Source organism: Littorina saxatilis, linkage group LG5 (genome assembly GCF_037325665.1).
Source record: "Littorina saxatilis isolate snail1 linkage group LG5, US_GU_Lsax_2.0, whole genome shotgun sequence".
NCBI lineage: Eukaryota > Metazoa > Mollusca > Gastropoda > Littorinimorpha > Littorinidae > Littorina > Littorina saxatilis.
In genome coordinates, this window is record NC_090249.1 from 42565857 (window position 1) to 42581561 (window position 15705).

Genomic DNA, 15705 nt, shown 5'->3' on the forward strand with positions numbered 1-15705 from the left:
TGCAAATCATGCAGAGGCTACTTGTGTGTGTAAATAAATTTTATGAAGATTGCTTTATTTTTGTTCAATTTATGACGTTTTGTTTGGGTACTCTTTTTTTTGGGACACCCTGTACCACTCACCCCTCCTTCTTTAAACTTCATCTGGGGTGTGATTTTCTTCTTGGTGGCTTTGCGTTCTGTTTTGCGGGCGTCAACATTGCTGTCGGCTGCCGTGATCAGTTTCTGCAGATCCTGAGCTTTCTTCTCTCGTTCCTTCTTCCGCATGTCGATCTTCTTCAGCTCGTTGATCAGATACTCTTCCTCTTCACACTGTACAACAAAAATTTAATCTGATTATTCTTCATTCTATTTTTTATGGTTCCTTCTTTTTTTTTTAATGCATTTTTATTTTTATTTGCAGAATTGTTCCCCCTGGACCATCTTCATACACATATGTGACCCTCCACCACGACATGAGTCGCATGTCACCTCGAGCGGTTCTGCGCTAGGCTTAATATAAGTCCGGGGGGACTGTGGTAAAAGTGTGAGGGTCACCTTAGTCACAGGCTTATAACTTGAAAAGTTTTCGCTCTTTTTTAAAACGGTTTTTACCACTGGATAGAGCATAAAACACTCTTTAGGAAAATGTAAAAATATGAAAATCATGCAAAGATGACATGCGACTCATTCCGTGGTGGAGGGTCACATATACCTGTGTACACTATACAGTCAGCATAATTCACAGACTCAAAGTTGCACAGCAATGAAATAGTGTTTTCTCATGACAACACATCCCAAACTAAGCAGCAAATCTCTGTCAAGACAATTCCCCTCAAAGACATTAACACAGAAGAAAACACAACCTGATGAAAACATACCTGCTCATGTGTGCGGTCGAAGAGTTTGATGAGCTGTGATTTTCTCCGTCGCTCGTGTTCAGCGTCAAAGCCCTTGACCTTTGGTTCGGACCCCTGTGGTGCTCGCACCTGTATCACAAATCCTCCAAGATAAAAATCATGATTACCCAAATAACAAGAGGCGAAGCCTTCAAGGCTCACGTAAGAAATCGACAAACAGTAACACAAACTCAGTCACTCCGTCACACATACACACATACACACACACATACACAGTAAGCATAGGTGACACTGTGCAAGAAAGCGAGACACTAGATCTAGATCTGTCTGTCTGCATGTAGCCTACTTACAGGGACACGACTGCCAACTAGTCTCGGCCCGCTCAAAATAACAATGATCGAGACTTTCAGTAATTCCTTCGCGTGACGTCTAACCCTCTTACGTCATAATGTGACGTCTTCAAATGACGAAATGTTAAAGTTTCTACCACAGACATACACACGCACGCACATACGCACGCACAGACAGACAAAGTTACGATCGCATAGGCTACACTTACGTGAGCCAAAAAACCAGGAATGGTACTCTGAATTTTGGAACGTTGACAGTCTATCTGGTTGTGCATGTATGATTACCAAAGACAATTTTCCTGAAGAAATTGACTGCTGACCCTTTTGGAAAATCTAAGGAGCTATTGTCTCGCATCAAAAAAATAAATTCTTCATCACCAACAGAAAAAAACGTTGACCTCTTTAAAAAAAAGTTTAGAAGAAGAGTCCATTTTTCACCTCTTTTTGTGTGTCTGTTTTTCTTTTCTCCTTCTTACCAGTGATTACAGTCAGCTGTCAGACCGTAAACCAAACTAAAACCCTGCATCAAATTACATTTCTTGCTTCTTCTCTTTGGCAAAAAATTCCCACAGGAAAAGAGCAGAACAGAGACACACATTCTAACAAACAAGACGTCCAAAACGCTACCTTGGTGAGAGTGTTACAGACACTGTAGTATCTCTCTTTCAAGTCTTCCACACTGCGCTGGCGGTAGCGCTGTTTGTCCCAGCGGTCATGCACTGTGATGAAGCGGACGTCAAAGCGTTTTGACAGGTCAAACAGGTGGTCAGTCTCCTGGCGCGTCCAGCCTTCGTCATGTAAATGCTGCTGGTATTCCAGGTCTGAGTATACTGGCACGTCCACTGTCTGCAGATCAAATAAAATAAGATAAGACAAGATACGATAAGATGAAATGAGATAAGACAAGACAAGACAAGATAAAATAAGACAAGACAAGATAAAATAAGATAAGAACAAGTAAAATGAGACAAGACAAGACAAGATTAAAATAAGACAAGACAAGACAAGATTAAAATAAGACAAGACAAGATAAAATAAGACAAGACAAGATAAAATAAGACAAGACAAGACAAGACAAAATAAGATAAAATAAGACAAGACAAGACAAAATAAGATAAAATAAAATGAGATAAGACTAGACAAGGCCAGAGACGAATCTTGACAAGATCTCTTTGTGTGACACAACTTTGAGTAAATGAAGGTGGGACAGGCGACGAACCAGCATGAGGAGATAAAAAGAATTTGGGGAAAACTTTTACAGTAAACATTTCAGTTCATCCCTTGAGCAGAGGTTAAACCTTTGTGCAGACGCTATATAGAGCAATCCATTTGCCATTGGGCTACCACCTCCCCGTCATTGGTTTTCAGAATGATCTATTTCTACTTATACGTAGTGTGTGTGCATTTGTATGAACAGCTTTAATTTTTAACAGCCTTGCTGTCAACCGTGTCATGTTCTCACCTTGTTGAAACGAGCAAAAGGGTAATCTTTGCCTTCATCGGCTACTTTGCGCCAGTGATGAAATACAGCTCCGTCCTGAAAAGAGAGACAAAATGGCATCCTCATGACAGTCAAAATCAATAAGCAATCTATTCTTGACAAAAAAAGTATCAAATTGACTTTAGATCACAGCTACACTGTGCACTGATTAGACTGCATGTAGTCTCGTTTAATCACTTTTCAACCTGCATACCTTGTACTGGGTACTTAACATAAATGTGCACAAACAAACCTGTCTTGATATTTATAATAAAACACTACAGGACACATATTAATATTCTTAGTCTGACATGCGAGACAGCCCTTGAGTTTCACTGAATATTATGACCCAACTCTCTTTAGACTTTTAATTTTTGTTTTTTTTTGTTTATACATGTACAGTATATATATATCCTTTTTCGAGTTTTAATGAAGTTGACTAGCAATGATATTAACCATAATGTATTTATGATTATAAAGGATAAACGAGAATATATACGAGGATGTATGTGAGGGAGCGGGTATGGATATGTGTGGTTTGGGATATGTGTGCATTGATGTGTACGTTTATGTGTCTATGTGTTCTGAGAGTGTGTTTTGATGTGATGTTTGTTGCATTCAGATAATAAAGTTTTATTAAATTGAATTGATTCTCAGTCCCACATAAGAAAGGGAAGTGTCCAGTACCTTGCGGGCAGGATTGGTGAAGGGCATCCACTTCCATGGTCTGACCTTGCTGCTGCCAATCTTGGCTTTCAGCTGTTTGTAACCCTGGTTCGAGTCCGACGGAAAGATGGGAGGAGGGTCTCTGGCATGTGCACAAAAAAAGACAAGTCTCACTGATACTTGTGTTATATTGAATATATATATATATATATAGCATTATGAATTACAGTGGAACCCCCCTTTTAAGACCCCCCAATTTAAGACTCCCTCCCTTTTAAGACCCTGTTTTCTCAGACGTTCTATTCATAACCTCTACAAATTTACCTCAATTTTAAGACATCCCTTTTCTCCTCCGAAAACGGCGTATGGCTGCCTAAATGGCGGGGTAAAACTGTCATACACATAAAACACCACTCGTGCAAAATACACGAGTGTATGGGAGTTTCAGCCCACGAACGAAGAAGAAGAAGAAGAAGAAGACTCCCTTTTCAAGACCTAATTTTCTCACATGAAGAGGGGGTTCCACTGTAGCAAGAAGGTTCTTTCTTTCTTCCTTCCTTCCTTTCTTTCTTTGGTGTTTAACGTCGTTTTCAATCGTTCAAGGTTATATCGCGACGGGGAAAGGGGGGGGGGGGGGGAGATGGGATAGAGCCACTTGTTAATTGTTTCTTGTTCACAAAAGCACTAATCAAAAAATTGCTCCAGGGGCTTGCAACGTAGTACAATATATGACCTTACTGGGAGAATGCAAGTTTCCAGTACAAAGGACTTAACATTTCTTACATACTGCTTCAGGGATGTCGTTAGGCGTCGGACATCGGACATATAACGATGAAAATCCCCAAATGTCCGATTCACATTGCCGCATGTCGGTCAGATGTCCTATCGTTTTAGCCTGAGCGTGGTCATTGTCCGATATGTACTCCATTCCTTCGGACAGCGCGATATTCGTTAATTTTCATTTCAAGATACAAATCTTCTAAAAGACCGAACGCTCTGAAGTTGCCAGTGCCGCATGCGGATCTTTTCTTTTGTCGGGAATTCCCGAACCGTTTGCGGTATGCGCCGTTTGGGTATAACCGTCTCGGTGCAGCGCACTGATCTAAAAATAGTGGATTATTTTTAGATCAGTGCATGCTACAGGAGTACGGGAGACAACTCCAACTGACTAAATTTGTCGTCTGCTTTTGTTTTCGATACGAGACGAAGCACTGAATTATGCCGCTGAAAAAAAAATAAAGCCTGCAAAAGATCAGCATTAGATCAAACCGATCATTTTGTTTTTCAACTTTTATCCAAATCATGCAGTTTGTAATCAAAGTAAGAGCTCTGAAGTTGTTCATGTTGGTTTCTTTTTTGTGGTTTCTTTGAAACTAAACAAATACAACATTATACGCACACTGTGTTGATGTATTTACTATATTATGTGTGTGTTCTACAGCGCGCGCGTGTGTGTGTGTGTGTGTGTGTGTGTGTGTGTGTGCGTGTGTGTGTGGGCGCATGACTTTGGAACAATTCCATGGAATGTGTTGAGCTGTTTGGCGCAAATTCATGTCCTATTACACTTTCTGAAAGCGGTCAAATTTCCTATTGATGCTGAAGAACTCAGGACATTTGTCCTATAGGTATGAATTTGTAGCAACATCCCTGCTGCTTGGCTAAAATCTTTACAAACATGGACTATATTCTATACAAGAAACACTTAACAAGGGTAAAAGGAGAAACAGAATCCGTTAGTCGCCCCTTACGACATGCTGGGGAGCATTGGGTAAATTCTTCCCCCTAACCCGCGGGGGGTAACAAGAATGTTAGTGACTGGGAGAAGTTCATAAAGTTTGTGAAACAAGCCTTGTTTTGGTCTCATACAGCAGCACTTAGTGAAGTCGTCTACAGCCATGGATTGTCATGAACTTTGTTTAGATGGATATATATACACACTGTATTTGTCTTACAATAAGTTACAAGACCAGGTCTGCCCAGCTATCCAACATTTCCTGAACTTTTGAATGTTGAGAGATATTCTACACCTTTTCAAAATGTGCTGCCTTAAATTGTTAACAGTGCCATCAATTGGATTCATCAAGCAAAATCAGGTTATAAAGTATAGACACAAAGACAAATAGTTAGATATAGGGGTACCTGTGATGTGAGGCCCCTCCAATGAGAGGTCATCTCACAAGAAAGGACACCTCCTGTTCTCCATTTGCCCGACCTGCAATGAAGCGGCATTCTTGGCTGGTACCAAGGATGTCTTTTCATCGCAGGTACTACTGTTTTACTGAAGAAGTAAAAATACTTATTGTCTGTCCACAGTAGTCCCCACAGCTCTCTGGCCATGCCCTCTGGTCGCTTAAATGTTCCATGGTCCTGTTTCTTCACCTTTTTCTGACAAAAGAAATACAGCAAGATCAAGTATGGAAAACAGGTATTTGTACTTTCAGAAGCACCAAGCAAAGTACATACACATTTCAGTGTACAATACATCAACACTGTGGAAATTCAGGAAAATATACTGAAATCTCACATACTCGCGCACACACACACGCCTCTAAAAAAAACTGAGTAGCAAATCATCAAAGAGGACTGCAACGGTAAGGCCTAAACTATTTTCTATCATGCTGCTTTATCTGTAACTAAGCGTAAAACATTCCCTTTCATCAGAAAACACTGCCTTTCCCCCACATAAGCAACACCTGACTTTCTTGAGACAAAAGTTCTGCTAGAATGCTCATGTAATAATGTATGTATGCATTATGCCATAAGGTACATGTATTGTACTCTTATATATATACAGCAAAACCTCCCACTAACGACCTTGAACATGTCCAGAAAAATCCGTCGTAAAAAGGAGGGAGCTTTATTGGGAGTTTGGAAGGTACAATTTTTTTCACAGGGGAGGCAACTGTTAGACTAGAGAAGTTACATGTACAAACAACCCAAAACAAAATTAAATCAGTCTTGCCAGTGCCACATCCTGGATTAAGATTTTGGAACTTGAAGTACAAAGTTAGTATCTTACCTTTTTGTTATCATTCATAAGAGATTCTTTTGTAACATATTCATGTTCAGGGCGACTTTCCAGCTCCAAGATGTCACGTACATCAGAAGAAACCGCCATCTTCAAGTTGTTGGTCTGCCAATGGATTTTTTTTAATAATGCTGAAACACATTCCATTTCCAGGATTATACATTTTGTCTCAAAGAATAACATCCTAACTAATAAAACATATAGGTTGGACTTGTAGATTCAGGTCCAGGTCCAACCCCAAGTTAGTTGACGAGCCTGAAGGCTGTACCCAGACCATTAGTGACGCAGAAGGGATCTAAGTCAACCAAAAGAGGGTGCATTCCCTGCAGGTGCACTTCCTGTGGGTGTTTTTCATGTTGCGAATTTGGTATTTTCCTTTTTACATTTAGTCAAGTTTTGACTAAATGTTTTAACATAGAGGGGGAATCGAGATGAGGGTCATGGTGTATGTGTGTGTGTGTCTGAGTGTGTGTGTGTGTGTAGAGCGATTCAGAGTAAACTACTGGACCGATCTTTACCAAATTTTACATGAGAGTTCCTGGGTATGATATTCCCAGACGTTTTTTTCATTTTTTCGATAAATGTCTTTGATGACGTCATATCCGGCTTTTTGTAAAAGTTGAGGCGGCACTGTCACACCCTCATTTTTCAATCAAATTGATTGACATTTTTGTAAAGCAATCTTCGACGAAGGCTGGACTTTGGTATTACATTTCAGCTTGGTGGCTTAAAAATTAATTAATGACTTTGGTAATTAAAAATCTGAAAATTGTAATTGAATTTTTTTGTATAAAACGATCCAAATTTACGTTAATCTTATTCTTCATCATTTTCTGATTCCAAAAACATATAAATATGTTATATTTGGATTAAAAACAAGCTCTGAAAATTAAAAATATAAAAATTATGATCAAAATTAAATTTCCGAAATCGATTCAAAAACAATTTCATCTTATTCCTTGTCGGTTCCTGATTCCAAAAACATATAGATATTATATGTTTGGATTAAAAACACGCTCAGAAAGTTCAAACGAAGAGAGGTACAGAACCACTACGAGTAGAAACCACTAGTAGAAACAATTAACAGGTGAGTAAAAAGGTAAATCTAAAGGCCAAATGCGAGTAAAAACATAACCTGCCAGGGCTCTACCCCCAACCTCTTTAGGAGGTGTGAAGTGGCTGTCAGCAAGGAGGGCTTGCCACTGACCCCAGTCTACAGATATATCAAAGGAAGCGCCAGTAGCTCCCATCCTCTCTTGCTTGACCTACTTTCTTCTATTTCTACCTCCACCCACCCCCTCTCCGCTATCCCCCACCTTCTCTTCTGGTGTTGTGTATGACACCCACTCCCGCTTTTCTCCACCCCTCTCTTACCTTTTATTATTTTGGGACAGCTCTAAGATGAAACCAACAAACTATACCCTCCTCTTTCCCAATGACCTAGACTACCTCCATTCCCTCCTCTTCCCAACCGTTTAATGTTGTGGTCAAGATGATGCCCATTACTATCAGTGTCAAGTATCATGCCTGCCTGACTAGATAGTAGATTGGCATTGCTGGCAAGCAGTTTCTGAGTTACGATCCCTTCTAAAACGAATGCTGCTACTACTGAGTGCTACTGACTCATTCCAAGGGGTTACATGCCTACTGGCCAAAACCCTACTGACTGAACCCTACTTCATATCGATGTCGTTGTGGTGGAATTCTGGCGTGGTGGAATTCTGGCGTGACTCAATTCTTGGCGATTTTGATGTTTTTGTGCTTTTGATTAAGTTATTCATTCTCCATGAGAAATATTATCTCAAATACGCCAACATTCCAAAACAACTTTGATATGAAGATGTGATGTGTTTGTATGCATGTGGTCTTACTATTTGCGATTATTGGTAATAATAAGTTGCAATCACGCACACACACGCGTGCAAACACGTGCACGTACAAACACATGCTCGTGAACACGCGCACGTACAAGTGCACACACAAACACGCACACACATTTAAGTTATTGTGCGCAATCTAACACGCCCACACATACAAACACAAACATACACACACTCACGCATGATGTATTCGGACAAATGTAGTTTTTCGGCCAGTAGGATTTCGATCAGTAGGGTTTTTGCCAGTAGGGTTTTGGTCAGTAGGGATGACATCTTCCAAGGAGAGTCGCAGTTTAAAAATAATGATGTACAACTACAAGTGTTTTACAGTCATATTAAAACTACTTCTTACCATTACTGACTTCAAAGATTACTTGCTTATTGCTGTTTGTCATGACAAATGGGCTTTTCTGTTTGTGTGAGTATTTAAATAAAAAGAAGAAAAAGTATAGCCACTGGGCAAGCACACTTTTCTTTTTTTGTGTGGGATATTTAAGATAGACAAAGTTGGTAGCCAACTTTCATAAATCAAAAGTTTAAATTCCCGTGGGGATTCCCAGTACACAGGGAAAACGACTACAGGAACTCCACCTACAGGGAATCCCCCTCTTTTGACTGACATAGACCCCCATCAGCCTTACTAGTAACTAGCTTCTTCTTCTTCTTTCCAATGATGCCCACGATCATGATAATGATCATTATGGATGAAAAGGGTGGTGCTTTGTTCCAGTCCATTTGCGTACTCTGGTCGTTATCATTATCATAGTCCATAAATCATAGCAAAGAGTCCGTGTCCGTAGAGAAGCCTAGTTTTTGTTGTGAGTACTGTGACTTAGTTTGCGGAGGCCCGCGACGCAAAGGCATCAACCGTTGCCGCCTCCACCATCTCATTGGGAAGGCGGTTCTCGGTAGAAATGAGCCCTCTCTGTATTGGGTTCTGGTATTTATGAGGCAGAACTGCTGATCATGGGTACGGCGCTGTCGTGATGGGGGCGGGACTAGCTTGCTCCTGATGACTGGGCACTGAATTAGTCCATGATGGATCTTGTAGAGGACCCCCAGGCGTGTGGTTCTTCTACGCCGCTCAAGAGACGGCCAGTCCAGTTGGTCGATCATCCGGCTCACACTTGACGTGTTGTGGTAGCGGTTGAGTACGAAGCGGTCTGGACGCCTTCCAGGTTCTCGATGCTCTTCTGGTTGTATGGGTCCCATACTGATGAGGCATACTCGAGGAGGGGTCTCACAAGTGCCTTGTACGCTTTCTCCTTGATGGAACTGGAGCTGACCTTGAGGTTGTGTCTGAGAAAGCCCAGCGTTCGGTTAGCCTTATTGAGTGCCTCGGTAATGTGGGAGTCCCATGCTACTTCACGTTGCAATGTGACGCCGAGCATAGGCTAGTGCAGCATAATTATATTATAATTTATATGTGAGACTTTCAGGGCTGTGCTACCGTGTTCAGAGATGCATCCAATGTTAATTCAAAATGGAATGACTTGTTAGTGTTACACTGACGCTGTTGGCCCGCCCAACCTCGTTCTAGCTATCTTCCATCCACAAATAGATAAGCTTTGGCATAAAGAAGAAGAGAAAAAAATCAAAAAAATCTGGTTAAACTTAAAAAGAAGGTGCACAATTTGAATCCTGCAATTATATGATATTTTCTACCTTTTAACTTCTTTGCGTGAGCTGGGTAAGGTTTTCGAGTAGGCAGCATCTTCACTTCAGTTCAGTACTACTAGTCTTTGTGTGTACCATGATATTATTATATGTCCACTCTTTTCATTCAAGATAGCATGTATAGACAACGGTTTATACAAGCAGCTGTAGAAGATTATCACGCAAATCGTTGAACAGGAACACGAAAAGTACGCTTAAAGTTAGTACAAACCTTGAAAGCCTCCAGTAAAGCTAGAAATGTACCGTCAACCAGACCATAGCTCAGGAAGGCGCCATCTTGTATCAAGGGAGGTAAGCAAGCAAACATCTCGGAGGGGTCCGCCTAAACTACGCGCCAGCACGCGCTAGCACGCGCCAGCACGCGCTACCTTGAACCATAGCACTTATATACTTTATTTTTATATTTCTAGTTAGTTCATCGTCCATTCTCACATAATACAAAATTTCAAACTTCAATGATGAAAAATACGGAAGTTATGACGAGTTTAAGGAGAGCTAATGCACTACTCTCAAATCCGACGATTGTCGGACATGGGAGCCAGTCGTTTCGGCCCAAAGACGTTTCGGCCCAAGTCGTTTCGGCCCCAATTTACCAGGACGTTAAAACGACAACATTTATCACCAGTGCTGGACTGATTGTGTAACCTCTGCGAACGCCAAGAAGAAGAAGACCAGGACGTTTCGGCCCAAATGGTCGTTTCGGCCCAATGGGCGTTTCGGCCCTAGGACGTTTCGGCCCTCATTTACAAATTTTGTTTTTTCTTACAAACTCATTTACAGATTTTGTTTTTTCTTACAAAAATATGTATTCATTCACACGATACCCATTCACACAGCCAGACAAGGACACTGTCGATTTGTTTGAATGTCTTTAATAATACAATAATTTATTTGTAACGCGCACATATCTCGCCACAAGGCGACTCTGGTAATCTGGATTGAATATGAGCTGTACACGCATCAAGGGCGCTATATATTATTATATATAGGTTATATTTTAAAGGCATATGTACGCGCTCCCGTGTTTACAAAGTGTAGTTTGCCCATAATCGATGTCAAACGCACCATAAGACCATGTAATGACGATATGTCGCCATGCGCGGACCATATACATGTGTTCTGCGCGAACTTAGAATCCGGTTTCATTCTAGAATGGACCGGGTCCAGGTTGGAATTCTAACCCTGCGCAAGTACAGGGGTGCCATTCTAGAATGAAACCCTTGTTGCTGGTCCATTCTAGAATCGGCCGTGCGCAAGGTTGGAATTTGGGTCCAAGTTGGAATAGTCATTTCAGTTAGACTATCACACAGCCAAAGCCACAAATGTGGATTTTCTGTTTGTTTTTGTTTTTTGTGTGTTTGGTTGGGTTTTTTTTCGGGTTTTTTACACTTTACTCAAAGACATCGTGAATTGGGATTGTGATGTTCTGAAAGTGATTACGATTTTGAGAGACACTCAGCACTGATCGCTACGAACGGAAATTTCCGGACTGACAGTGTTTTGCCGATCTCGCTTGTAACTTTTAATCTTATTCATATACATGAAGTTGGTCTTCTGAATTGTGAAGATAAAGTCTTTAGCTTTGTATCGATATATAATATGACTATATAGTTTGAGCGAGGGAAAGGCTTTTTTTTTTCTTTTTTTCTTTTTTTCTTTTTTTAACTAGCTTTAACGTTCTATCAGGCATGCGCCTCTTAAGAACGGTGCTGCTTTGACCACAAGACTCGCAGCCATAGCAAACCCCTCGTTATGAGCGCCGACCACAACGAAAGCCATTGGCTGCGGTGGGCCCCACGAAAATCGGCAAAGGCGAGGCTAGTTTCTGTAGAAAATCGTCTCTGTTTTCTCCAAAATGACATATCATCCCATAACTGGCGTTTGTATTTCGACATAAGGTCTTGTGGCATCTAATCATCGATTTCATTCTTTCATTTGATTCATTTGTGAACGCTGAGTTTCGAGTATTCATGCTTTTCAGGGAAAATTTTTGAAAATTCTGACTTTCCACAGTTATTACGGAAAATCAAGCTTGTCAATCAAGATGCTGTGAATTGGAATGTCATTACTAATCATTAGTTGACCTCTGGCTCAAGTGGTGTCATCTTGCTACACGGTTGAATTGCAATTCGTCAATCTCTGCCGTCACTGGGCACTGAGAACGTCAGGAGCCTGTATTTTTTTCAAGGGCAATTAGAGGTTATTTGAAAGTATGACTATAATGTTGTGATTTTGGAGAGAAAAATTAATTGACTGTCATTGCAATGAGGCTTGGTCAGAAATAAAGGGTATTCACTGATTTTAAGCTACAATTCAGTTGCTTGGAAATGACAGACCTCCAATCCATTTGTAAATCAAGTGAACTCTCTTGAATGATTGGTACTTCCTCTACAAATAAATGTGCACCAGGATATAATTCTTGGAACTTTGTTCTTTTGTGTAGTAGTAATGCAGGGTTGTAGGAGTTTGAAACGTGGGCATATCACAGTTTGGAAGGTAGGGATTCTGATAGATTAAATAAAAACTGTCAAACTTTTAGGCATGGAATTCCCCTTTGAGAGTATTTGTTGTGGTAGTACTACTACTATGAATTGCTTTCAATGTTTTCCCATAATATTATAAAACCAGACAAAAGTTGTTGTTGATTTCTGTTTTTGTTAATGTCAACTTTTTTTTAAACCTGTGACAACAGCTCTATAACTCACTCTGTCCTTCTGTTGGTCTGTCTGTCGGTTAGTCGGTCTGACAGTCTGTCTGTCAAAAAAATTGTCAAAAAACCGGACATTTCCGAGAGGGAGACAGCGCTGACATTGCAAGCGGCCGCAACCGGCTCTCATCACAAAAACAACTGCCCTGCAAACATTACCGCCCTGGTAGTCCCCCTTGCTATGGTCTGCCTTTGTTTATTGCGTACTCAGGAGTGTCAACTTTCTTGACATGATATGACATCGCAAGATCGCCAAAGGATTTTTTCAGGGGTAGACAAATCAGCCCCATTTTATCAAAGGGAAGGTGCAGGTGGAGATAATTCAAGGGAAGACAACTCTGTCTTACCTACAAACATTACGGCCCCCTTTATTCACTCTCGCGATGCTTCACGCATGGTTTCATTCTAGAATGGCACCCCTGTACTTGCGCAGGGTTAGAATTCCAACCTGGACCCGGTCCATTCTAGAATGAAACCGGATTCTAAGTTCGCGCAGAACACATGCATTACAGCTTGTTCTAGCCTCTGAAAAAGTGAGGATGTCAACAAAGACGCGGAGTTATTTCCCTTGCGTCAACGTTCCCTCTGTTGGCAAATCTATAAATAGGACGATCTAGATCAAAATAAAAATTCAAATATCTCAACATTTAAGGGGTCCTAGACCACAATATCTTGCAGGGAACTTAATTTAGCATGTCTCCAGCTGTTGGTAAAGCAATTAGCGTGTATAGTCATCGAGTACATATGGCTTTAATATGATTTTTGAGAAGAAAAAAAATTGGGGCCGAAACGTCTTAGGGCCGAACCGTCTTAGGGCCGAAACATCCTGAAATGGGCCGAAACGTCCTGAATTTTAGGGCCGAAACGTCCCAAATGGCGGTACGTCTAATTACCCAAATGAATCCAAATGAACCCAAATGAATCCAAATGAACCCAAATGATACCCAAATGAACCCAAATGATACCCAAATGATACCATTTATATAAAAATGAATAAGAGTGTGTGTATGTGAATGAGAGAACGTGTGTGTGTGTGTGTGTGTGTGTGTGTGTGTGTGTGTGTGTGTGTGTGTGTCGCTGTGTAAGATTGGACGTAATTTGTGGAGTTGTATTCATCAAAACGTGACAGGTATGGGTACTGATTTTTTTGGTGATCACCATTCAGTTATTTCATGTTTGCTCAATGCCCCATCCCATATGTGTCAGTGTGTGTAAGATGGCAACACAGGTCTTTCAATTGGTATCTTTGAATTGTGATCACCATTCAGTTATTTCACGTTTGCTCAGTGTCCCGTTTATCGCAAAGGATCTTCTCAGTGTTCGGTCACGGTTGCTTGATATATGATTTGAAAATCTTATCACACTTGAAAGCTGAGAGAGTGGAGATGTCATGATGGCTGAGTGTCAAGATTGTTTTGATCACAGCGATGGGCGGTGGATAGCATGTGAGGTAAAGTACCAATATTAAAAAATATTTGACATTATAGTAAATTAATGGGAAGGATTTCCTTCCGTAACACCCCATCCCCCCCCCCCCCCCCCCCCGCCCCCAATCCCCATCTCAATATAACTATTTTGTTTGAGGCTAATCCCACCGTTAACTTCTCAAGAAACTGATTTCTTTTGTTCAATTACCGTTTCCTCAACAAAATTTCAACGCTTTTTTTTAAATGATTGCAGAATCTAATAGTAATACACATATAAATTTATTATTTATTTACATTTCTTATTTCTTTCTTTTAAAAGGAATGTCTCCATTGGTACCATAAACGGTGCCAAAAAATCACAGACGACATGTATGATAAATGGCGGAAAATTGAGGGAGAATACATATGCCGCCAATGCCGAAGCACATCTGGGTCCTTTGACTATATAAAGGGTCTCCAACGTCTCAAGAAGGTAAGACTATCGTTTTCACTTAATTCATTTTTTTTCAGCAGGTTTTTCGTAAATGTGATCGGTTTAGTTAATTGATTTAACATGTAAACACAGCCGGAGAAAAAAAAATCCACAAACAAAGACCCCCCCCCCCCCTCCAAAGAAAAAAAAATAAATAAAAAATTAAATAAATAAATAAAAAAATAAAAAAATAAATAAAAAATAACAAAAAAAAAGACTATCGTTTTCACTTAATTCATTTTTTTTCAGCAGGTTTTTCGTAAATGTGATCGGTTTAGTTAATTGATTTAACATGTAAACACAGCCGGAGAAAAAAAAAATCCACAAACGCCAGTGATGCTAGGTCGCTGTGGGCATGTTTGCAATGGACATTAGGAATTTAAACCATGTTTTATTTCATGTGTTTCTTAACTTGTGTACAGTCTCCTTTTACGAAGGAACGGTTTTATTGGGTTTTATTATGGATTGGTTATTGAGCAATTCAAATTTCCGGCTCAAATAATGAAAACATTCTTTTTTTTATCATAAATTAACATTAAATTTTAGATGTATGCTGTCATCATTCTTGTGGTTCGTGAGTTATATTGATTATATCCATGTGAGAGAGAGAGAGAGAGAGAGAGAGAGAGAGAGAGAGAGAGAGAGAGAGAGAGAGAGAGAGAGAGAGAGAGAGAGAGAGAGAGAGAGAGAGAGAGAGAGAGAGAGAGAGATTTTATTATGGATTGGTTATTGAGCAATTCAATTTTCCGGCTCAAATAATGAAAACTTTTTTTTTTATCATAAATTAACATCCCATTTTAGATGTATGCTGTCATCATTCTTGTGGTTCGTGAGTTATATTGATTATATCCATGTGATAGAGAGAGAGAGAGAGAGAGAGAGAGAGAGAGAGAGAGAGAGAGAGAGAGAGAGAGAGAGAGAGAGAGAGAGAGAGAGAGAGAGAGAGGGGGGGGGGGGATGTGTTTTTATCTTGCTCTGAGATATTAAATAAAACCTACAAAATGTTAATTATGCTTATTTCAAATACTTTTCCCTGTGTATGTGTGTGTGTGTGTGAGAGAGAGAGACAGCTTTCTGCACAATACTCCGGAGTGGATATGAATGAGTTGAATGGAATAATATTATATAAATGGTATCATTGGGGTATCATTTGGGTTCATTTGGATTCATTTGGGTATCA

General features: G+C 40.2%; 1 protein-coding gene across 1 annotated transcript in view; it reads right to left on the reverse strand.

The window, feature by feature from the left end:
• The window catches only part of LOC138967185 (DNA methyltransferase 1-associated protein 1-like), an 18164-nt gene extending 7953 nt beyond the window's left edge, over positions 1-10211 (reverse strand). The window contains exons 1-8 of the mRNA XM_070339704.1: positions 10131-10211; positions 6354-6493; positions 5633-5719; positions 3356-3481; positions 2651-2725; positions 1816-2034; positions 860-967; positions 123-311 (exon numbers count right to left, since the gene is read on the reverse strand). Of these exons, the coding sequence (XP_070195805.1) occupies positions 123-311; positions 860-967; positions 1816-2034; positions 2651-2725; positions 3356-3481; positions 5633-5719; positions 6354-6452 (903 nt within the window). The 5' untranslated portion in view covers positions 6453-6493; positions 10131-10211. The remainder of the gene's footprint in view (positions 1-122; positions 312-859; positions 968-1815; positions 2035-2650; positions 2726-3355; positions 3482-5632; positions 5720-6353; positions 6494-10130) is intronic.
• Between the last annotated feature and the right edge of the window lie 5494 nt (positions 10212-15705).